We start from the raw sequence: 24,570 nt of genomic DNA, 5'->3' as shown, positions 1-24,570 counted from the left end.
TGGCGTAGGCCTAATCAATGCACGGTCTCGGTTTCTGCGCGGTTTCCCGGTGGTCGGTAAAGTAGAATGTAGCGAAATGGGGCTGTGTATTATACCTAATGTGGCGCAAAGCGCATTAAATATATTTAGGCAAGGAAATGATTCGTCTCCTCTAGAGCTGCGTAAGACGCGAGAGCGATGAGAAGTGTTGCTCATCCCAACTTCGACCGCGTACCGACACTGGCGAAGAAAAACGTCGCACTGCCGTTTCTCCGTTCTCGGCAACAAGTTTTGTGTACGTGAACTTTATTTGATGAAAAAGAAACAACACAGGGGTGTCCAACGCCACTTTATTGTTCAGAAACACTCATTAAACAGAAAGGTACAAATGCCGTACAGGAGAATAGTACAGCGCAAGGAGTTTCCCGTGTTCCGATAACAATACCGCAGTGGACACACGTTGAAGATAATCGAATCGAACATACTCACTTGTGTGAGGTGTGCTACTATGACCGTAATTATGGGCACGAAATCTGTTTGAACCCGGTCGTGGTTTGAACCACGCACATACGGCATCGATCTCTTGCGGGGGGACTGCTGCGAACCTCGGACGAGCACGGTGGACGTCTTCAGTCTCCGGGAACCCCGGAGTACTGCTGTCCGGCTAACGTGATCTTCGTGTAAACATCATCTCGCTCCGTCCACCCGCCGCTGCACCGGCTGCACGTCCGCCGAATCCCGCAGGGCTGGGGCGGTCACGCCAAGCCTGACGAAATCCACGAGGAACTTATCGCGCTTGCGTTTCTCCCTCGCCGCAAGGGCAGCCGCGGTGGTCACTACCATGACCCCGCTAACAACGCCGGAGGTTCCTGGTACCCAAGAAACTCTCGTCAACCCGCCTGCCCCACAAGCGACTGTCACCGAACTGGCCGAACCGCCGGGGCTGGGGCGATGAAAACATGCGCTTGTATTTCCACGTGCACCAAGCATGCCTATTTTGGTCGTAATCCGGAGCCGAAACCAATTTTTCCGCGATGCCTGGTTACCGTTCCCGTTAAACATCCGAAATATAAACAGAGCGGAACATTTTATTTATTACTATGATATTATATTACGACAATATTTTGTGCCCTTTGTAGAATTTCGTAAATTTAATATCACGAAAAGTTGACTCATCAACGTGATCAGGACACCATGGCAACGCTCCGAATTTTTCCGAACTTTTCCGAATCTCTTGAGATTCGGCTACTTTTTCGAATCTTTCCGAATCTTCAGATTCGGCTCCGAATCTCGATTCGGATAAAGATTCGTCCCATCACTAGTTTAGTCGGTTTAGTCTTCTGAACATCAGGTCACAGGGAAGATGCCACAGTGTTGTGCAGTTGGCTGCACAATGCAGGCCGGGACCAACAGACTGTCAAAAGTTAAATTATTTAGATTTCCGAGGAACGAGGGACGCCGCCAAGCTTGGGCCGTCGCTGTTAAACGCGTTGGGTTTGTGCCCAATAACGATACAAGGATTTGCAGCAAGCATTTCACAACTGGTAAGTACGAGTGCTATGTATACTTGTAGAGAAGATTACCGCTTTATTTTGTGAAGCTGCCACGTCCTCAGGCCTTCCCGAGCAGCGCAGCCATAAGTTTCGTTTTGTTTCAACTTCCTCTAGGATCACCATCTGACGATCCCAATCACCCAGACTGGGTGCCACACATCTTTGCTCATCGGGCTTCTTCATCACGGCGGAGCCCTGCTGCACTGCGGCGGTATCATCGTGCGTCGTCACGGATGCGACCCGAAGTGGCCGACGCGCCCGATGCACCAATGGATGAGGAAGAGATAACAGGTGTGTCGTGCGAAACATATTTGTCTAGCGCTGACATTGACACTCTTCTGGAAGAAAATAGGAGGCTGCAAATGGAAAATCAAGCTCTCAAAGAAGAAACAAAAACTGTGTATGGTAACGTCGACCTCAAGAATGACTCGGAGGTGGAGTTCTTTACAGGATTACCAAGCAGCGGAATGTTCTGGGCTCTGCTCCATTACATTCTGGCACTCTACACTCCAAACTTCAGTGCCAAGATACCGCACTGGAGCCAACTCCTGATGGTGTTGATGAAGCTCCGCCTCGGCCTCCTCAACAAGGCCCTATCGTCCAGGTTTGGAATTTCTCCTGGAACTGTATCAAAAGTGTTGCATGCCTGGATTAACATCCTCAGTGTTGAGCTGTCTCCATGCATTCTCTGGCCTAAAGCGGACACAGTTAGACAGCGGCTCCCAAAGCTGTGCAAGGTATCAATGCTACGGAACCTTCGGTGCATCATTGATTGCTCGGAAATCTTCATAGAGCGACCATGCACCTTTAAGGCAAGGACGCAAACGTTCTCGTCCTACAAACATCATAACACGGTAAAGTTCTTAATCGCCATTTGTCCAAGTGGAGGGATCCGTTTCATTTCTAAATGCTGGGGTGGGAAGGTGAGCGATCTGGAGCTCACAAGACACTGTGGGTTTTTGGACTTCATTCAGAGCGGGGACCTCGTGATGGCCGATAGGGGATTTCCCATTGAGGAACTTCTAGCTATTCGTGGGGCTGCCCTGATAGTCCCGGCCTATATACGAGGGAAGACTCAGCTAACACGCCAAGAAGTTGAAGTGTCCCGAAGGATCTCCAGTGTTCGGATACAAGTCGAGAGAACCATTGGTCAGCTGAAGAAGTTCCACCTCCTGCAGCGCATCATTCCTGCAGTCTCACTTCTGAAAAAAAAGGGGGACAGGGGCATGGCAACGATTGACAAAATCGTCGTTATATGTGCTGCCCTTGTAAATATGCGCAGTTAAATTTTTGGCAAGAAGAAGGATGGTGGTTCTTGATCTGTTCTTCAAAAAGCATGCAGGATCTTACAAATGCAAACAGCAATAAACAACTTTTTTATTCACATGAACGCACAAAGAGCAGAATGCGGAACTGACAGAAGAGAATATTGCAAAAGAATTATAACATGCAGTGAGAAGTGAGAGTTGCTAGTTAATGGTGGCTAAAAGGGGCCTCCAGATTGAAAAACTGGTGCAGTGACAATTCTTCTGTAGTAGGGAAAGATACCTAGCACAAAAAGCTAATAAATGTCCTTCAAAACTGGACATTATTTCCCTGCTGGCAATTTCCAACATAGTACACTTATTTGCAGCTCGTGCAATACCACTTCTTTGATGGTTTTCTTTTCAGATTTACACACGTGTAATGGTACCAGATAGTTGTGCATGTGTCCGAGTCACATGCTATCATGCGACCCTTCTCTGGCTTCTTACAAGTGCAGTACACTGCCACAGCAGAACGTCCGCCATCTGGATCTAGCCGCCGCGTGACCAGCTCGGGCAGAATGTGTCTTAAGAAAAAGGATTCCAGCTTTGTCAGAAGCTCCTCCTACAGCTGCTCATCTCTTTGTATCCTTATGGTCACCAGAGAGCACTCCGTCCACACTACAAAATACCCCATCTGAAGCCCAGTGAGAGCCATCTGGCCTTGTAACTGGAAATAATGTGCATGGTTTTCCTTGAGTGTCATGTCTGCGTCAAGATAGAAATCTTTGTCCTTCACTGTGCTTAGATGCACGTGTCTGTATTTGTACGAGCACTTGATCTCGAGCGTAGCCTGGGGGCAACATGCACAGCTGACTATCCCATCTGGGCTAGCTCCCAGGTACGGCCACTGTGGATTAACTACGAGTCCCGCCTTTGCAACACTAAAGTCAGTGTGCTTTGGTGCCTCTGTGGCAACGAAGCTTTGCCTTGCAACTGGCTCCTTTTCAATGCCCCACAAAATTTGTGGAGGCACCTGGCCACCGATGTTAGTGTTTGTGGCATAACCCATCACATCTGTAATCAGGTGAGAGATATCACAAGAGCGAATGACATTTTAGCGAACGGCGACATTTGAGCGAATGGTCGTTTTAGCGAATAACGGGGGCGCGCGTCAACCCATCCGTCGCGCTGCGCTTTACGCGGCGACAGTCTGCGGCAACTCATTACAAAAATATGAACTCATTTGGCCCACCCGAAAACGCCGCTTCGCGGCGTCCGACTATTCGCTAAAGTGTCGTTCGATGAAACGTGGGCGTTCGCTAAAATGTCATTCGATCAAGTGAGTGCCTCCCGGCCACGTAACTTTCGGCAAAAGCACCAAATCGGATGAGAAAAGAGTCGCGTTCTTGGTGTCATAGGGGTCAGGGAGGCATACTGACCCATGGTAGGTTAGCTTCTCGATATATCGCCTCTTATTTTCTTCTGAAAGGCACTTAAAATATTCGCTGCTCATTTTCGCCCATCAAAACACACAGCGAGAGCGCCAGACCGGATGAGACGACTGCCCGCCGGAAGTTCCGCCATGTTTGTTATTGTTTACCTAGGAATACCATGTATTGTATCTCTGATTTCTGTGCGCAGCGGAGATGGACTTTCTGGGTTGGCCGGAGCGGGTCACGTGAGCGTTGTGACGTCGCCGTGACGTTGATGCGTCGTCGGCTGCATGATGCAGCTCATCCAATTTTTTTTTTACAAAAAATATGTCCTCACTTGGCGCACAACTCAGCGCAAATTATTCTAAAATGTTCCTTTATTATGTCAAAAACTATCGTCGTTCCGTACATCTCCACAACATTGAAGAAACAACGATTTTCTCACGTTCCCCAGCATATATTCTGGGATTGTCCAAGTAGTCCAGAAGAAAGAAAGAATGCTTTGGAGTCGCTCACCCAGCTTGTGAGACCAAGAGATCATACATGCTAACTCTAGAGGAAAAGGTCCGCCATTTTCCTATGCATTCTGGCTGGCGCAAGCGGCGGAGTTAGCGGAGTATGCATATACTAACTCTAGAGGAAAAGGTCCACCATTTTCCCATGCATTCTGGGTGCTGCCGCAAGCCAGGGGGGTAAAGGTGGGTGAGGAGGAGTGGCAAATCCCGTGCGCCGACACCCGGGATCCCGAGTGAAAGATCGCGAAAGAGAGCGACAGAACCCGAGAGAAAAAAAGCAACGTTGCCAGCTCAAGGACGACAGTCGCAATGGTAAACGCGAAGACTGAAAACTCTCAGTAATATAAACAGTGATAATTTAACGTTGTAAACTAAATTCTGAGCTATTCTAACGCTTACAAAAAGCAATATAGTCTTTACGCTGCATACTTTCTGTCGAAATCTCGGAAATCTGGCAGTTGCGCGGTGTCGTATTCCTCAACCGCGCCCGCTAGCGCCCACCGGCGAGGCCGGGTATCTGGTTTAGTTTAGCGTTGACGCGAGGCCGTACGTTTGCGCGCTATTTAAAAGAGAGCTTCAAAAGGAACGCGAATATCTTTCCACCGGTAAGTTCGTGGATTGTTGAAGTTATGAAATCGAAGGCAGTTGGTAACCATGTGGGACCCCGAGGGTCTGCCTGCATGCTCCGCCGCTTGCGGCAGCCAGAATGCATGGGAAAATGGCGGACCTTTTCCTCTAGAGTTAGTATGTATGATCTCTATGGCCGCAAGCGGCGGAGTATGCAGGCCATGCAGGCAGACCCTCGGGGTCCCACATGGTTACCAACTGCCTTCGATTTCACAAATATATCATCAGAGCAGTGTCATGAACTTCAACAATCCACGAACTTACCGGTGGAAAGATATTCGCGTTCCTTTCGAAGCTTTCTCTTTGCATAACACGCAGATGTACGGCCTCCCGTCATCACTAAACTAAACCAGATAACCGGCTTCGGTTATCTGGCTTAGTTTCGTATTTCCGGGCGCGGGTGTCCGCGTTCGGAAATAGGAAACCGGGCAACCACCCGAGTTTCAAGATTTTGACAGAAGGGAAGTTAATGCAGCGTAATGAGTATGCTGCTTTTTATAAACCTTAGAATAACTCAGAATTTAGTTTGCAACGTTAAATTATGATTGTTTATATTGCTGAGAGTTTTCAGTCTTCTCGATTACCATTGCGACTGTCCTCCTTCAGCTGGCAACACTGGTTTCTTTCTCTCGTGTTCTGTCGCTCTCTTTCGTGATCTTTCACTCGGGACCCAGGATGTCGGCGCGCGGGATTTGCCACTCCTCCTCACCCACCTTTACCCCCCTGATGCAGGCAGACCCTCGGGGTCCCACACATGGTTACCAACTGGCTTCGATTTCACGTATATAATTATATCATCAGAGCAGTTTCATGAACTTCAACAATCCACGAACTTACCGGTGGAAAGATGTTCGCGTTCCTTTCGAAGCTTTCTTTTTGCATAGCGTGCAGATGTACGGCCTCCCGTCAACACTAAACTAAACCAGATAACCGGCTTCGCGGGTGGCCGCGCCCCGGGAATACGAAACTGCGCAACCACCAGATTTCCGAGATTTCGACAGAAGGGAAGTTAATGCAGCGCAATGAGTATGCTGCTTTTTATAAGCGTCAGAATAGCTCAGAATTTAGTTTGCAACGTTAAATTATCACTGTTTATATTACTGAGAGTTTTCAGTCTTCGCGATTACCATTGCGACTGTCGTCCTTCAGCTGGCAACGTTGCTTTCTTTCCTCTGGTGTTCTGTCGCTCTCTTTCGCGATCTTTCACTCGGGACCCAGCATAGAAATCATACATACTAACTCTAGAGGAAAAGGTCCGCCATTTTCCCATGCATTCTGGCTGCCGCAAGCGGCAGAGCGTGCAGGCAGACCATCGGGGTCCCACACATGGTTACCAACTGGCTTCGATTTCACGTATATAATTATATCATCAGAGCAGTTTCATGAACTTCAACAATCCACGAACTTACCGGTGGAAAGATATTCGCGTTCCTTTCTAAGCTTTCTTTTTGCATAGCGCGCAGATGTACGGCCTCGCGTCGACGCTAAACTAAACCAGATACCCGGCTTCGCCGGTGGGGCGCGGCGCGGGTGAGCGCGGCGAGCGCGGTTGAGGAATACGAAACCGCGCAACCACCAGATTTCTGAGATTTCGACAGAAGAGAAGTTAATGCAGCGTAATGAGTATGCTGCTTTTTATAAGCGTTAGAATAGCTCAGAATTTAGTTTACAACGTTAAATTATCACTGTTTATATTGCAGAGAGTTTTCAGTCTTCTCGATTACCATTGCGACTGTCCTCCTTGAGCTGGCAACGTTGCTTTCTTTCCTCTGGTGTTCTGTCGCTCTCTTTCGCGATCTTTCACTCGGGACCCCGGGTGTCGGCGCGCGATTTGCCACTCCTCCTCACCCACCTTTACCCCCCTGGCAAGAATGGATCCTCCCTGTCGGCTATTCCCTGATCGACTACATAAAGTCGGCAGGGCTTGTACGTTGTATATAACTCCCTTCACCTTCCTCCTGTCACCAATGTTTAGTTTCAAGGGCGACAGGCATCCCCCACCCTCAGTTCCACAAATAAAACATTTTCTCTCTCTCTCTTTCTCGCGTTCCCCATGCATTTCTGACCGGAGTTGGAACCTCCGGGCGTTCGCCGCTAGTCGCCGGAAGACGGCGTTCTAGATTGCGCTACCCTGCTTCGAAGGAGCAGGGTAGCGCTCTAGTGTCTATGGGACTTACGGTTGCAAATTGAAGCACACAGCGTGCAGTCTACATTTCCAGCCTCCCTGTGTATTTCTATGGAAAAACGCGCGTGAATTTGGTCTCTTCGCAGGAAAATAACATGAATAACTTTTGTTATTTCGGTTGTATCGGACAGTATGTACCTTATTGCTTTAGTTACAGCATTTTTCTTTAAAAACTGAACGATGTTAAACTTTGCTCTATTTCAGGCCCAAACCTCTGTTGCAGGGAAGGCATGTAAAAGCGAGCGACGATTCTAAGCAAACTAACGATCGAAAGGAATGTAGAGTGTGTTCAAGGCTCGCCAGCATTTCGGTGGTGCTTATAAATAGCTAATATGCCCGTCCTGTCATTGAATAAAAATGAGTCCGTCGTGCATCTTTACGATCGGTTACAAAAACATTCGAATGCAAAAGATAAAGTGCGTAAGCTACGAAAGGTGTGTGTTTTTATTATTACCTATGTCGGGCAGTTTTTATCTGGCACCTGCTCTCTGGCTTCCCTCTATTTGCAAAGATTTGGACCGTGCGGATGATGATTTGAACCCAGAACAAGCATCTTCGCACATATTCATGAGCAGAAAGAATAAAGCAGTACTTATTTATTGCAAATCTGACTATATTACGTGGCTTTTAATTTATTTTGATCGTCTGCATGCACAAGGAGTTACTTATCCAGTGTTACTGCATAGTTCTTGCCGTCTCTTTTGGTTTTCCACATGTCCTTCGTTCGTTTGGAAAGCGTCGACGCCGTGTTCGCACTAACAGTGACCGACAGTGCACATAAATACCAGCTCGTTGATAAATACACGTGCGCAGCAGACAGCACAGCATTTTATCGTCCCGCGTAGCTGACCAATTATTTCGTCTGCGTGACTGAGAAATGTTCCAATGTGCCTAGTACGTACAAATTATTCGTGATATTTGCTCTTATAATCGAGAGCAGAAAGAAAATGCACTCCCTTTGTCCCGTAGAAATGCATTACCGGAAGTCAATTTCTGACTGGCTGCTGTCTGCTTCAAGATGCAACAAACAGCACACTAGCGCCACCTGAACCTCTAGCGTTTATTGTAATAACTCTATGTACACGGCCAGGCCACAGCAAAAAGGCGCGCTTGAGAAAACGAAAATTCAAATATACAAATTTCGTTCGGAAATGATTCAAGAATGAAGAATAATAACCGTAAATGATAATCGCACGTTTGTATTTTGAACGACTGGATATATTTTTCGTTCCAAGCGGTCGCGAACTTTTGTGGAACCGGATTTTTAGGTCGACCTTTAGGTATGCCTTTAGGGGTTCTACTGTTTTATACCGGTTCGACGAACTTTCGAACTTTTAACTAGGGTGTCGCGAACCGGTCGAGGTTCGAGGTCGACCAGGTTCGACTTTTTCGAACTTCTTGTGACAAATCGACAAAGGTTCAACTCAGGTTCGACTGCTATGCGCGTGCGCGACAGGCTGGCCAGTTGGTTTCACATGCACCACTAGTGCACATTGAAAGATCGTTCAATGAGCTTTAAAAAAAGGTCCATTGGGACGCTGTCTCATTTTGTGTGCTATCGATGCCCGGCCGATTGAGTCAAGGCAATCCACTTTCCAAAGGCGTTGCCATGCCGACAATTATCGCGTTCATTTAGGCTTAGGAATGGCCACAATCGAAGTGAGGTAAGGCAAGGCGAAAGCCTCCTGCTCCATTCGTTGCTGACTAACGCGTCCGATGTTGCAGCTACAATGACATATTAGCTCCAAAGCGAGAGGCGCTCACTCACCGGGGCACCGCCATGTTTCCCCGCATCCCTACCGCATAGAGATAATACATACTGCCCTACCGAGCCAGTCACGTGATTTCAAAATCCCTTTCCTAGGTACTGCGGCTAACTTTAGCGGCGGTTAGCGCTTCGAGCAAACGGGCCCGGGAAACAAATACAAAAAGCATCTTCTCTAAATCAAGTTTAACAACAAAAAGTTGAAATACAAACAGGGATTGAAAATCTTAGGAATCATTTTTGACCCCCACTTACCTTTTATTCCGCACGTAACATATCTAAAGAATAAAGTACTTAAACAGACATTTAACATAGAAGGGAAGTCATAAGGGAAAGAGTGCAGGCGAGCTGGTTATCGTTTTTCGTCTGTGCAGGGGGTGCTGAGCGGGAATCAAATTAGAAAAAAAATTATTTGCATTCCATACAACGTTATATAATACGGTGAAAAAAAGAACATAGCAGTCATTTAAAAAGAAAAATAATTTCTGTTAAAAATATTCCACTACTAAAAATATGCCAAGCTTATCGGACTACCTCTATGTTAGCCTGCCAGTTCTGTGTAATATCAAATCAATAACGATAACTTTGGATTTAGAAATTTTTATGTTTAATGTATTAAAAAAAAGGAAAGCGAGTAAATTTGAAGAATGGTTATTACGACCCCAAAATATTCAATACCCCATGGACTTATGGAGCGTGCACCCTAGCCTTAGATACTCCGTAGAATATAGACTATACATTCCACTGAAAAAGAGCACAGCCGCGAGTGGCAGCCGAAGGAACTAGATCAGAAGATTACATGACCTCGCTCGGCTCTAAGCTGCAGCATAACGCCAACCTCAGCAAAGAGAGGGAGAGGAGGCGCCCTCCGAGAGAGCGCACGCGGGAACCTACACGGCACCCCGAATTACGTCACTAGGAGTGCGACCAGGTGGGACCCTGAAGACTGGGAGTGAGTTGAGGGGTGCCAAAAATGACAATATTTATCTTTTTTCTTTTTTTGCACAACAACATTGACACTGAAAAAATTGTAAGGGTGCAGGCGAGCTGGTGTAAGTTAACCATAGTTTTGTTTAACCCAAGACTGGGGTATTTCGGAAAAGGGACGAGAAGAAAAGAGGCCACATTTGAGACGTCGCCTCCTTGTGGCCTCTTTTCTTCTCGTCCCTTTTCCGAAATACCCCAGTCTCGGGTTAAACAAAACTATGGTTAACATTGACACGCAGGCGAAATCGGTTTTTTATTCTTTACTTCATAAGTGTCAGAGGGCAACTTCCACAAATGTTAGACCGAAATCCGGAAATAGTTGCACCCACCCTTTAACTGGATTTTAGACTAGAAATAAGAATTGCATGAAAGAGAGAGCCGGACAGAACCACTTCATACGGTGGCGTAAATCATGAACATGCAGCGATCTCACCTTTCTCGGATAAAAGGACACTGACACCCCCCCTCCCCCCCCCCCCAAAAAAAAAAAAAAATCTTTTTTTTTGTTGGGCAATTTTTATGGTGTAAGAAGACTACCCAATCAATATTTCGCTACAGCGTCACGCATATTTTTAATACAGTAAAAAAAAAAAAAACGAAACCGAAATTGAACTGGGAGGAAGAAGAAATATAGAGGAGGAGAGAGTTAGCGAAAGTCACGCCGCTGTGCAGCCTTTTTATTTTTGTTTCATTCAATAAGTATATTTGCAATGTTTTAGAAGCCCCCAAAAATCGCGGTGTTTTATTTTCAGTCTATATTTATTATTGAGTGTGTGCCTTCGATGACCCACAACTTTGATTATCTTTGGTGGTTGTGTCTAAACCATAGAGAGTGAGTGCGACTCAAAATGGCCTGTTCTCGATCGTCGGTTTTCGGGCGGAAAGAAAACGAATTTCAAGCCGTCAATTGTGTTCTGGGTAGTTGAGCTCTCATATGTCACGTACAAATAAAAACCTTGGCGATTATAAATACCCTATCAGTGTTCCCCGTCTCCCTATCTAGGCCTAGCACATGCAGGTCGTGGGGACCGCGATGGCGGCGGCTTCCCGGATACGAAGCAGTGTTGCGGAGTTGCCACTCCGGAGTTGGAATGATTCCGGAATCATTCCGCATTTTCACGACCCCGGAATGGAATGGGAATAGAATGGCGGCAACGTTGAAGGGAATGGAATGGGAATGGAATTAGGTGCCTTTTGCCTGGAATGGAATGGGAATGGAATGGGCACGGTTCTTTTTTTTTTTTTTAGTGTTTACGGTCAGCTAAACCGAGCCAGTCAGTGAGTCAGTTGCTCAGAAATAAAATGAGCGGGAAACTGCTAGCCCGCGAGGAGCCCTAACAGACTTATACGCCAACAAAATGCAATACAAAAAACAAGCGTCAAAGCAAAGAGCAAAGGGGGAAAGGGGGGTAACGTGGCGCCTTTCACGGACGCGCAGGCGTCGGGCTTCGATGGCGTTACACGAGAGCGAAACAAGAAACCAAGCACCAAGCAAACGAAAAGGGAGCGGCGAAGAAAGAAACCGCCATGCACAACTCCTCACCGTACTTTTTGTCATGCTTTTTTTTTTTTTTGTTGTTGCGACGGTTTGTAGAATGCGCGCGCGCGCACAGACTGAGATCTGGGAGCGAAAGCGACTCATAACTCGCAGAGCTCTGATAACTCGTTGACTTGGGTGCCGTCGAAAGATGATCAGGTATTGTTTTCTTATAGTTCGAGGCACGTTGTTTAGCAGGCAGCCAACCCTGCTGCCTTCCACGTTCATTCGTGCGCACTCATTTGAAGTGCGAAATCTGGGTTTGCTTCGGCATTAAAACAAAGCGAGATTCACTTCCCCCTTCTCGTCTTGCGCTTTGCTCCGAGGCTTGTTTTTTTGTACTGCATTTGTATTGTATGTCCGCCTATTACTTGGTCTTTGTTCCGATGCTTGTTTTCTGTGTTTTCTGTTTTAGTGGGTTGGGGTTTCAAGTAAGCTAGCGGATTCCCACTCATTTCTCTTGACTTTAGTCTCTGCATACTTCGTTTCACCTTGCGACGGACCGCTGCGGACGCTACGAGTCACCCTAGGCAATCCAGTACCGTGAGCGGGACTGCAGGGTGACGCAGCACTCAGGAAGCACTGGATTGGTTTCGATGGCTCTCGTGCTGTCTGTTGAGGTTCATCGTAAGGTGAAGTAGACTATCGTCGCCGCTCTTGGTGTGACCGAACTGACTAGACCTGCAGATCTAATAGATTTTAACTGCAATATACTTCAATTAAAAAAAAGACCAAAGACACTTTTGGTGGGCAGTGACATTGTGTTCTGATATGTGTGTACTGTGTACTTATGAAATCATGTCCATACTTCACTTTTGAATTGTTAAAACATGTTTCTGACCAATTTTGTTTTTATCCTCCTTTGCTGAAAAAATTATCGTGGGATAATTGATCGATCCTGTTGTTTATTGTTTCTGAGGTGTATAGAATTTTATAGGTTCTTTTCTCAAATTTTCGTCTTCAAAAATCTATGTACCCTGCACTGCTGTGTTAGAACTGTAAAGGGGACAGAGACCTCGTCAGGCATCACGCCTTTAGTCTCTGCCCACCTCCCGGTCAATCCGGAAAGAAAGGAAATAAAAGGAAGAAAGAAAGAGAGAAAGAAAGGCCGTCCCGCTCCAGACGAGGTGCGACCGTTGCTGTGAGGGCAACTGAGAAGGAGAGCTGGGTGCTAGCTGCTGCTGAGATTTTGGCTTCCGCGCGTCTCGGCTGTCCGGTCTGCATTCGTGCTCCTTGTCCTGGACCCTGTTTGAGGCGGTGAGAAGTCAGTTGGACGGTGTTAATGAGGAAACACGGGGAATGTCAATTCGAACGGTGCGGTATTACCCCGTTAATTGTATCTTGATGTGAAGAGCTTTGTTAACGCTGACTTCCCGACCCGTCGCCACTACGCGAACAACCGACACCGAGGTAGAAGAATGAATCGGTTGGTAAAAAAAGAAGAAGAAGCCTCGGAACAGCCTGTCGCAGTTTTGTGGCTCTCAGCTTATTTTTCCCAAATTGGCCATTCTTAAATCATTTTCAATTGTTATTCAAGTCGCAAGGATTGTATATTTAACTTGGCATCCGCACCGGCAAGTCTGAACACCAAGAAACGGGCGTCGACGGCCGGCAAATTGCCATTGTCGTCGCAACCCGATGCCATTCCATTGATAAAGCCACCGCCACCATGGAACAAATACCACCCTCCCAGGAACAAGGTAAATCACCTTCACCCAATGAAAATCCACCCTCCCAAGAGCTGCCACCGACGCCCCCAACTACCCACTCAGATGTGCAGGCGGAAGCCGTCATTCCCATCAAACGGCAGCGCGTTGAAGGTGCATGCAGACTCGACCCGCAGAGGTCAGATCCTCCATCGGAAGCGGCGACTTCGACTTACACGTTACAGGAAAGCATGGATGACAACGACGATGACGCGGGTTTTACCATCGTCTCTTACAAGAAAAACCGACCAGCAGGTATCCCAATACTCTTTCATCCGACGTCCAAGGAGACTTCCTTCTGGAAGGTGAACCCGAATGTCCTGGCACGAGAGGTATTGGGAATAGCACAGGAGAAAATACTCTCACACAGAATCGCCAAGGATGGCAGCCTATCGGTCAGTGTAGCGTCCCTCCCTGCGGCAAATAAACTGCTTGCGCAAACATCCCTCGCGGGAATCGAGGTAAGGGCAACCACTCCAAGGTCCTACTCCGAAAACATGGGCAAAATCAAAGGAGTTCCTCTCCAATACTCCGATAGTGATCTATTGGAGTACTTAAAAGACAGTGGTGTACTAACTGTCCAAAGACAGGTTGCATACCAAAGACAAGAAGATGGCTCTTCAGTGGCCCGTCCCAAAGATAGCGTCATACTTCGCTTCACGCAGGACCACCCGATGCCTCCCAGGGTATACTTGGGGTTCACCAGCCACCCAGTGGAAGAGTACTTCGGTTCTCCCCTTCAATGCTACCAATGTCAACGATTTGGACATATTGCCAAGAACTGCCGCGGTGCCCGCCGTTGCAAAATATGTGCAGGTCCACATCACCATCAAGAGTGCAGCTCACGAGCTGAACCTAAATGCGCCAACTGCGGCCAAGGCCACGCGGCAACGTTTTCCGGCTGCTCCAGTAAAAAAGCGGCAGCAGTTGTAAGAAAAACCGAAATTATAAATGGCAGAACACCTACTCGACGATCTCCACCATCAAATCCAGAGATGGTGCGAATACCTGAAGCTCCAAACGACACAAAATCGTCGACATCCAAGCCTACGTATTCAGACGTGCTACATCGACAACCAAGTAAGAAAAACACCGCTTCAAAAAATGAAAATGGTTCCATGACGTCAGCGCCGCTTACTCGATCAAGCCGAAAAGCGCGAGTCAGGACCTCCAATGCCTACCGCGTCTGGTGCCCGAAGGGCTCCACGACCCACTGCATCACAAACGACACACTCAATGGAGACGCCGTCTGCTACATACCGTGCAGATTCCCCGGTCAACGCAGACAGCCAAGCAACTGATCAACGATTTCTCATGCGGCTACTGTTTTTGGCAGTGAAAGCGATCATTAGATCGCTACCAGACGCCGTCAACATCCCAGAGGTAAAGGCGATCCTTAATATGGAACCCCTTATTCTGGGGACAAGGGTCCCTGAGATGTAATGAATAGTGTGTACAGTGAAACCACTGTATTCCAATGGAATGCGAATTCCCTCCGAACTAAAATAGGAGACTTCAGGAAGCTCGTTGCGCAATACCAGTTCCCTGTTCTGGCAATATCTGAAGCTCATACAGATGCAAAAACTAAGATAGCTGGCTACCTCACGTATTGCTCGTCCCGTCGGGATGGTCCCAGTCGAGCAATGCTCTGTGTGAGGAAAGACATACCATCAGTTATTATGTGCACATCATCGTCTGAAGCGCCAGAATACGTCGCGTGCAAGATCACGTTTGGCACGACCGCAATGATTATAGCCTGCGTATATATAGAGCCAGTAACATCAGTGACGGAGGAAGCTCTAACATCAATATTCTCAAAATTTAGTGATCCATACATTTTATGTGGGGATTTTAACTCGCACCATACATTGTGGGGAAGCACACAAAATGATAGGAGAGGGAAGCTGATTGCCAATGTAATAGAGAAATATAATCTATGCGTGCTAAATGATGGCTCTCAGACATTTCTTCGTGGATGTACTTATTCAAGTGTTCTGGATTTGACAATATGTTCTCAAGACATTTTCCCGGATTTATCATGGCATGTTGATACAGAAACCCATGGAAGCGACCACTTGCCCATACTCGTCCAGCACAGAAAGGTAGCGAGACCGCGCAATGGACAACGGAAAGTTAAAATTACAAATTGGCGTATGTTTCGATCTTTGAATACGCTAAGCTGTAAAAACGTTGATACGTTGGACGATTTTATTTCGATTGTGAAAGAAAATTTTGACCACGCAACAAGATGGGTATCCATTCCATCCGATTATAGAGGTGTTGATGCTTCGTATGAAAAACTTAGAGCAATACGACGCAGAGCCGAACGAAGATACCGCCGCTCAGGATGGATAGAGGACTATAAGGAGGCTCAGCGTGTTCACGGCCTTATACAGCGTAAACTTAGACAACTTGCCAAACATCGATGGCGACAGCTTTGTGCTAAGCTATCGTCTGTAAGTGACCTCACGAGGATGTGGATTATTATTAGAGCTCTCCAAGCGCCGACTATTCAAAGGTTCCCGTTGCGAGCAATGGCCCTATCCAGAGGCGTATCAGAACTGACAATAGCAGACGAGTTTTGCAAATTATTGGTTCGACCAAGCGCGGCATCTCTGACACTTAAATACTTTGCCTCGTGTGTCAATGCCAAACAAACAATTGATAACGAGTTTACGTCCTGTCATTTGGAGCTAGATTGTGTTTTCACAATGAGGGAACTTCAAAACGCACTGAGAGTGATACGTCGGGGCAGGTCGCCTGGCCCAGACCTGATCACATGGGATGAATTGACCAACATCGGTCCACGTGCGCTGAACTTCATTTTGAGCACGTTCAACTCTCTCTGGGTCAAGGAAGAAATACCAGCCCAATGGAAAGTCGCTAAGGTCATACCGCTTTTGAAAGCGGGAAAAACACCCATGGACCTAGCCTCCTTTCGACCAATCAGCCTTACAAGCTGCTTAGGTAAGCTTTTCGAAAAGCTAATTAATCAACGACTACAATGGTGGCTAGAAACGAGTGAAGTGTTACCGGAAGAACTAGCAGGGTTCCGTCCCAAACGCTGCACGATGGATTGCGTTTTAGATTTGGTAACGTACATAGAACATGAACGTACGCTCGGAAAAATCACAATAGCTGTATTTTTAGATATCAAGCGCGCATACGATACAGTAAGTCAAATCCACATTCTATATAGTCTTATACATCTTGGAATTCGAGGACGAGTCGTACGGTGGATAAAAAACTTCCTTTCAAAACGGACAATGTTTGTAAAGACCGCAGATGGAGATAGCACGAGTCAAACTCTCCGACACGGCGTACCTCAAGGGAGCGTACTAAGCCCTACTCTATTTAATACGGTCATGGCTTTGCTTCCAGGTCGCCTCCCTTCACCACTCCATGTGACGATATATGCAGATGACATTTGCATCTGGGCCTCAGGCACTTGTCTAAAGACTTTACAGGATCAGCTTCAAGCGGGACTGAAGCTCTTAAACGAGTTCTTAAGTGAACGGGGTATGGATATTGCGCCTTCAAAATCAGTAATGCTTCCGTTCACGAGGAAGCACCTTCGTGGATTCGAGCTAAAAATACAGGGTCAAACTTTAGAACGCGTCTCGCATCATCGCTTTCTTGGAGTGATTCTAGATCAAAACCTCACTTGGGTAAAACACATCGATATGCTGGAGGCAAAAGTAAACAAAACAATCAACATTCTACGTTATTTTACTGGAGTTCGTTGGGGAGCCTCAACGAAATCCATGATAATGCTGCATTCTGCGATTGTTCGGCAACTTATTACATATTCACTCCCAGCACTCCATGGATTATCTGCAACACAAGAAAACAGACTGCATTACATGATCGCCCGTAGTCTTCGGATCTGCTTGGGCGTCCCGCGTCCAACTCGCGGAACACTGGTTTTAGCAGAAACAAAACAGCTACCTCTTCAAACTTTACGCGAACATGAGACCTTACGTCATTTCCTACGCTTGTCCATTCAGAACTGTCACCCACTTGCGGAGAATTTGATAACTAGGACGGGCTCACATATTTCCTCGACACTTATATCGTCGAGCGTAATCGTGCCGGATTACACACCGTGGGTTCCGACTATAGATCGACCACCCTGGATGTTTCGCGTCGCAGATATTAACACGGAATTACCCAACCTTAAGAAAAGCCTGAGCACATCTCATTTTGTGATTGCTCAGTCGGCGTTGGCATACTTGCATGATCACTACAGAGACCACATTCATGTATACACAGATGGCTCTACGACAAATGATGGCTCAACCTCAGCTTTCGTAATTCCATCAATGCAAGTGAAGAAACGTATTCGTTTGTCCCACAGAACGTCCTCTACTGCTGCAGAGCTTTATGCAATTTTTGCGTCAGTGGAGTATATAAAGGACGTAGAGCCGAAAAACCAGTGGGTTATCTGCACGGACTCCAAGGCAGCCCTCGGTGCTCTTTCGTCAATAAACTCTAGAAGTCCGGCATATACATTAGTCTACCAGGTAGCTGATATGATCGATCGAGCCATAAGTAATGGTCATTCATTAAAGCTGCAGTGGATTCCAGGCCATAGCGGAATCTCAGGAAACATGGAGGCAGACAAACTAGCAACAAGTGCACACGCTTTAGAAAGAATTCGAGGAATTCCTTTTTCGAAAACAGACATAAAGTATTTAATTGCACACCACTCCAAAGAAATGGCAGTCGACATATGGTTTAATGAGGCAGGACGGCAGTCTACTCTCTTCGTGGTGGATCCAGAATTACGGTTTTATATCCCAAGCGATATACCGAGAAAATTTGAAACCATGCTTCACCGCCTGCGACTGAACGTGGCTTTCACGAGAGAATTTCGCTACAAAATTAATGAAATTGAGGACCCGAAATGTTCTTGCGGTCAGGATGTGGAAACTATTGAACACCTATTTTTTAACTGCCCTCGCTTCGATCGCAATCGGTCACAACTAAAAGTACGGTTTGATATCCTGGATAAAAGGCCTTTCACCATAAATAAATTACTGGGGCCATGGCCCAATCAAATCATGCAGAAACAGGCTCTCCAGGCAATAAAAATGTTTCTGGAAGACAGTGATATCATCGACAAATACTAGCTTTTGAGTTGATAATATTGAACCTTGTTGTAAAATGCATGAATATAGCAATGTGTGTGTATGTGTGAACAATCTGGTGACAATTGGTAAGACTCGAGGTGACACTTCATACCAAGAACATAAGTGCGGTTCATTAACTGTTCTCATCGTATGTGTCTATGTATGCGTGTACGTGTTGGTGTGTAGAACTAGTGCGTGTTATTATTTAAGGATCATTGTCAGTGTGAAGGTGGAGTCGCACCCGCGGGCCTTGCGGGGCGCGGCCCCCGGGTGACGCTTGGGACGCTCTGACTCTCTGCACGACGGTCCAGTCGCGTCGCTCAAGCGGAGTATGCTTCCGGAGGTTATGTGACTTATATCTTGTATGGGTAGACTGGCGGGCCGTCGTGTGCGGGGCGGGCGATGCTTGGGCGGTGTCTGCGGGCTGATTGCTGTGGGGTCTGTGGGCGGTGTGGCTTCAGCTTTAGACGGTTTTTTATTATGTTCCGTTATAGGTAGGGGAAAGGTGTGTGTGTGTGTGTGGGGGGGGGGGGGGGGGGGAGACATTGAGGTGTATAGCTGCATCTATATGTTTGAAGTGTTTAATTTCTATGTCGGAAATATTCTCTTCAATGGTAATGGAGTAGCCGGTCACGCTTTAGAATGACTAACGTCTCCATTTATTATTTTTAACACATATTGAAGAAGAAGAATCGGTTGGTACCGTCTGCTGCCTGAACCCGCCACTCGATCAGCGCGAAGAGGAACATCACAATTCGGACGAGGAGACAAGATAAATACAGATCGAGTCATGGCATCGTAGAAGACATTTTTCTACATTAGCCGCGAAGAAAATAAACAAGCTGCACGCTGAAAGTTGTGCAGCTTGTTTATTTTGTTCCCCTCTCCCATTTTACGGATTACCTGGTGTTGCGCTCTTTTGACTCCACTTTTGTAACCCCAAATCCTGCTTGGGCCGCAATTGGCCTGCAGTATTCCTAAATAAATAAATAAAAAAATAAAAACGAAACTATACACGGTGCAGTCGGCGTATATCATCGAACTTTATTCGCCGTCTGAAGAGGAAACACGAGAATGAGTATGCGAAGGGTGGAAGAGGGCAGGCGAACCAGCCAAAAATTGAATATGATAAGAAATATCGAGATTCGTAAAGCAAGCGTGACCTTATGCGTTTTAAAACATGTTTCGTGACATGGTCTATACGGTCCCTCGTGCTGCGCCACAGAGGTTGCATTTTGTCAGAGGATGTGTTCTGCCGCTGTGCATGGAGTCGCTTCCAGCAGTGTACTAGCCGTGTTGCTGTATTTGAAGAATACAGTAATATAGCTTATTCCTGCGCCACGCACGAACTGGATATTTTTATAGTCTTATCAAACAAACACGCTGGCCGCGTATGTCTTAAAAGTCAAATGCAAAAAAAAGTTTAAAAAAGAAAAGAAAATGAGTGGATTTAAGTGTTGCTGTTTGTTGCGAGCGACGTGGTCGCGAGACCGAAGCATTGACATATCAAAGGGCTTTCTCGATGTTTGCAGTACATCGTAAATAAACACTTTCTGCCACCAGCGGTCCGCTTAGTAGAAATCAGTGCTTTTTTGAGGAATTTAGCTTTTTTTTCCTTTTTTTCCAATTGTTTCTGCATTTGATAATGTCAGCTTTATGCTGCTTATGCCGGCAACAAAATGTAGCTGTCAATTGCCAATTTTACGTTTAGGAATTATAGGAATTGAATGGAACGATTTAGCCATTCCAGGAGTGGGAATGGGCTCAGTGTCTCCATTCCTAGGAATTGAAAGGAATTGAATTATCGAAAACTCTAATTCCCCGGAATGGAATTGGAATGGAATGGGGGTGCCCATTCCGCAACACTGGAAGCGAGGTCGCATTCCTCGAAGATGGCGGTGCCTCCCTCGCTCTTTTGGGTAAATCTGCTCGTGGCACATCCTTGGGAGTGAGTGTGGGCGCGACCCCTGAGCGGGCTAAGCCACAACACCTTCCCCGGGCGCGTCCATTTCCCGCAGGCTACGCTAGCCGTCCCCGAATCGCTCGGTATAATATGCTACTTGGCGCTGGTGTACGTGGTGACAGCTTGGACAACTTCGGATACCGCTTGTGCCCCCTGCTTCTCAACGCTGGACTCTACAACCAAGAGGCTCCATCTCCGCCTGGTTCATCGGTTCCTATTTCTGTTTTTCTGTTTTTGACCCGGTTTTACTCTGATTTGCTCGGTTCTGGAGCGAAAAAACGAGAACGTTCCACTCCAAAACCAGGTAAAACTGAATAAAACGGAGCAAAGTCGAATGTGAATACATAATCCAGTTGGTGCAATCGTTTACGCTATTACTGTTACTGAAACATCCTGGAAAACAAAAGGACAGAATACACCGCTAAAACTGCAGAGTTCCGATGATACCTGAATTTCGTGGCTTGCCTATATATAATTATTCATGAATCTTGTGCATACTATGTGCACACACAATGTTCCCGTTCCCCATAGTCTTTTTTTTTATGTTTTACTGGCAGCCGCATGTTTTATAATACGAAGGAGGACAGTACGTAATCAGGAAATTCTAAAACACGTGACAAAAAAGAGTTCATATTCACTTTATTAACTGAATGTTTTATTTAATTAGTGTCTACATGGCCCAACCCAAGTTATATAGCTAAAAAAGTTTATTTGACAGAGAGGAACCCATCGGGCACGCACGTATCTGCACGGGGGGGGGGGGGGGGGGGGGGGGAACCATGGGACCTTCCCCCCCCCTCCTCCCAAACCTTTCATTTGGTGGGGCCTCCTTTCCCCCCTTCCCCTCATACAGTATTTTGTCATGGGCGAATCAAAATCCTGGCTGCGTGCCTGCCATCGGATATATTTGCGGCAAAAATTATTTTCCTGTGCTCAAAACATAAAACTTTAGTATATAACAACTCTAATTTCTCCACTAAGCATACTGTTTAACCCACCTAATAGATTTTATGTTCTGTATTCCCAGTCGACCATTAAAAGTTCTCGATCCGAAATGCATTTCATTTCACCAATGAAGCTTTCAGTTTAACCAGTACAACTTGTTATTGATCCTATTGAAGGACCAATAGGCACTTGTATTCCGGACCAGAAAACATTCGTGTTGTTCCCATAGAAGTTTCTACTTGTCCCATAGAAGTTTCTACGTGTCCCATAAAAGTTCCTAATGGTACAAGAGAAGTCTGTATTGGTACGATATAACTTGTTATCGGCCCAGTAGAAATGCCCATCGGTACGATGAAATCCTATTGATCGCATAAAAATCTCTATCGGTCCCATAGAAAATTTTTGCAAGGGTGTGCTAATTTGGCGATTGAGCATTGTCACTGCCATACTGCACCGAGTTCACTTCTCTGCAGTGCATGGCTCTTTGCTATCTCCCGTACAATGGCTCTGCCACATAGCGCCACTGGCTGCAATGAGCGGTAATGAGCAAACTGAGTGTCGTGCACATTGACACAATTGGCATCATGGCGCTTGCCCCCTAAAGTTGACTTTCCCTCAACCGATTCTTTGGCCTTCCCCCGTGCTGCGGCTTCTCTGCAGCATTTCCAGTTGCACCAATGTGCAAAACATCGGATTTTCTCATCGGCGCCAATTGCACATTCATGCTCATAGGCTTTGGCTATCCATTTCGATTGGAACAGGCCTGCCATTTCCAGCAGGGTAGTCACGCAGTTGAAGTCTCCGCCGACCACGAGCGTGGCGGGCGTGTCAAGAAGTGCGCGCAGTCCGACGAAAAAGTCCTTGCGCTCCCCCGGCCGGCTAGGGGCATAGACCGATATAAGGCGCACCAGCTGGTCTCCAAGGAGGCAATCGGCAAGTGCAAAGTGCCCACTCGCGCACAGTCTGGGGTCCAGCATTCGGATGCCAGTATTTTTTCTGACTAGGATGGCGGTTCCCCCGGAGGGGCTAGCCGTGAGCGTGTGAACGCACCAAAAAACGTTTCCAAAAAAACGAACAAAACTTTTTGCTTTCTCAGCGGAGCAGATCTTTGTCTCTTGTATGAAAATGACGTCCGCGCTCTCCTCATTAATTAGATCTAATAAAAAACTTTTACGCTTCGTGGCGGTGACACTTATACAATTAAAGGTTGCTATTTTTAAACACTTCATTTAAAATTATTGTATATAAACAGAACACAAAGAAGCAGCCAAGACCAACAGTACAAATGTAGACGTGATAAGACGAGATGAAAGGTACAAACACACCAACTAAGAGAACGAAAAGAAAACCAACGAAGCACAACTACCGAGTAAAAATAGAAAAGACAGAGTTGAGGAAAGATAACTCTCACCCAAATTATGGAAAGTGCCGGGTTTCCTCACACATTCTTCAGCGGATCCGTTTCGACGGGACGCGAGGCTGGGATTTCGGGAAGGTCTTTGTACTTTTTACGCGCACTCTGTTGTGTTGCCCGTGTCCTTGAGAGGCGCGTTGGGCTCCGGCGGGGGAGCTTTCCCCGGCTGTCGGCGCTGGCGGAGTGGCCTCCTCCGCTTCTTCCCGCGAAGCCGTGGGCATCGTGGGCTCGGAGATGGAAGCTGCCGCCCTCTCCGCCGACACCGGGTCGGGCTCCCCGACCGAAGGGCCCGAGTCGTCTTCGTTCGGTGGTCCCACGCGAATGTCAGCCGAGGGCTGCCGAAGGGTCTACGATCTCGCGTCTGCAGCTCCGGAGTCGGATGTGCTTCGTTTACCTCGACTACTGCGGCCCCCTCCGTGTCGCCGTCGTCCAGCAGCTCCTGGTGCCGCTCGCGCAGTGGCTCGTGCCTCGTCTTGGAGGCGTACGTTGGGACACAGTCGGCCTCGACGTGTCCGTAGCCCCTGCAGCCGCGACACCACGGCGCCCTGCATTGCCTTCGCATATAGCTACCGGAGGCACATGGGAGGCCGGCCGGGCACGGAGCACGGGATAGTCGGCCACCCTGGTGCGGCAGCTCATCCCTTCGGCCCCCTTTCTTTAGGATGATCCTTACGGACCGCGTAGATGTTTCGACTTGGTAGTCGTCGGTCGGCGACTTCCACATCTCCCTGGTGATCTCGACCCCGAACTCCGCGAAGGCGGCGCTGACCTCCCTATCTGTCACGTAGGTGGGGAGCCAGTGAACCCGCAGCACCACCTCCGTAAAGTTCGGGTCGACCACGACGCACTTCCGGCCTTTCACCTTGACATCCTTCAGCGCGGTCAGCTTGTCCTTAGCGTCTGTTGAGTTCAGGGTGCACACAAACACGTGGTTGAACTGGAAGGCGCCCAGCCCAACCACGTGCTTCATTCCAACAGTCGACTGCAACATATCGGCAAAGTCCTGAGTGCGGTAGGGGCGTCCTCTGGGCTCCCCATGCAGGAAAACGGTCTTCTCAAGCCTGCTGCCACTTGGTAGTGGCGGCAGCAGCATCTTGTAGCCCGAATCTCCGGCGTTGCTCGTATCCTGATGCGCGCCCTCAACGGGGGCAGCCGCTCCGTTGGCCATTCAGACGCTCGCGTGGGGGGAACGGGAGAGCGGAAAAAAAGACGTCCGCTCCCACGCGCGCCCACGTCGGAACCTTTTCTGGAGGATCTCTTTCCCTAGTAACAATTCAGCCGGTAAACTGTAAGTTGGAAAGTTTGCTGTCGATTTTTCTCTAGCAAAAGCACTCCTGGGTCGAAGTCGGGAAGCACCACGCTTTGGGGACATTCGCACCTAGTAAAGAAATCGTACGCGTGCATATTGAACTCGAAGTAGACACGTCGTGCTTGACGTTTGCGCGAGCAATGTCTTCAGCCCCGAGAAGGGATCGACGGCTCGGCGACGTCTTCGTGCAAATCGGCTTGGTGGCCGGGCGTGTCGTACGGGATGAATACCAATTCTTTTGATCACTCCCAAATTTCTCTTTTAACGGTTGAC

General features: G+C 47.5%; 2 protein-coding genes and 1 pseudogene across 2 annotated transcripts; 2 read left to right on the top strand and 1 right to left on the bottom strand.

The window, feature by feature from the left end:
- Nucleotides 1-1,801: 1,801 nt before the first annotated feature.
- LOC121833939 lies at nt 1,802-2,818 on the top strand. Its single transcript, XM_042287655.1, has one exon. It carries the CDS (start codon nt 1,802-1,804, stop codon nt 2,816-2,818), a length of 1,017 nt encoding a protein of 338 aa, XP_042143589.1.
- Nucleotides 2,819-13,497: 10,679 nt separating this feature from the next.
- On the top strand, nt 13,498-14,835 carry LOC121833938. Its single transcript, XM_042287654.1, has one exon. The coding sequence runs from the start codon at nt 13,498-13,500 to the stop codon at nt 14,833-14,835; it is 1,338 nt and encodes a 445-aa protein (XP_042143588.1).
- An 8,177-nt stretch (nt 14,836-23,012) lies between these two features.
- On the bottom strand, nt 23,013-24,156 carry LOC121833937 (annotated as a pseudogene).
- Between the last annotated feature and the right edge of the window lie 414 nt (nt 24,157-24,570).

The sequence above is a fragment of the Ixodes scapularis genome, unplaced genomic scaffold, assembly GCF_016920785.2.
Source record: "Ixodes scapularis isolate PalLabHiFi unplaced genomic scaffold, ASM1692078v2 ptg000080l_1__unscaffolded, whole genome shotgun sequence".
Classification (NCBI taxonomy): Eukaryota; Metazoa; Arthropoda; class Arachnida; order Ixodida; family Ixodidae; genus Ixodes; species Ixodes scapularis.
This window is presented reverse-complemented; position numbering and strand designations above follow the sequence as displayed.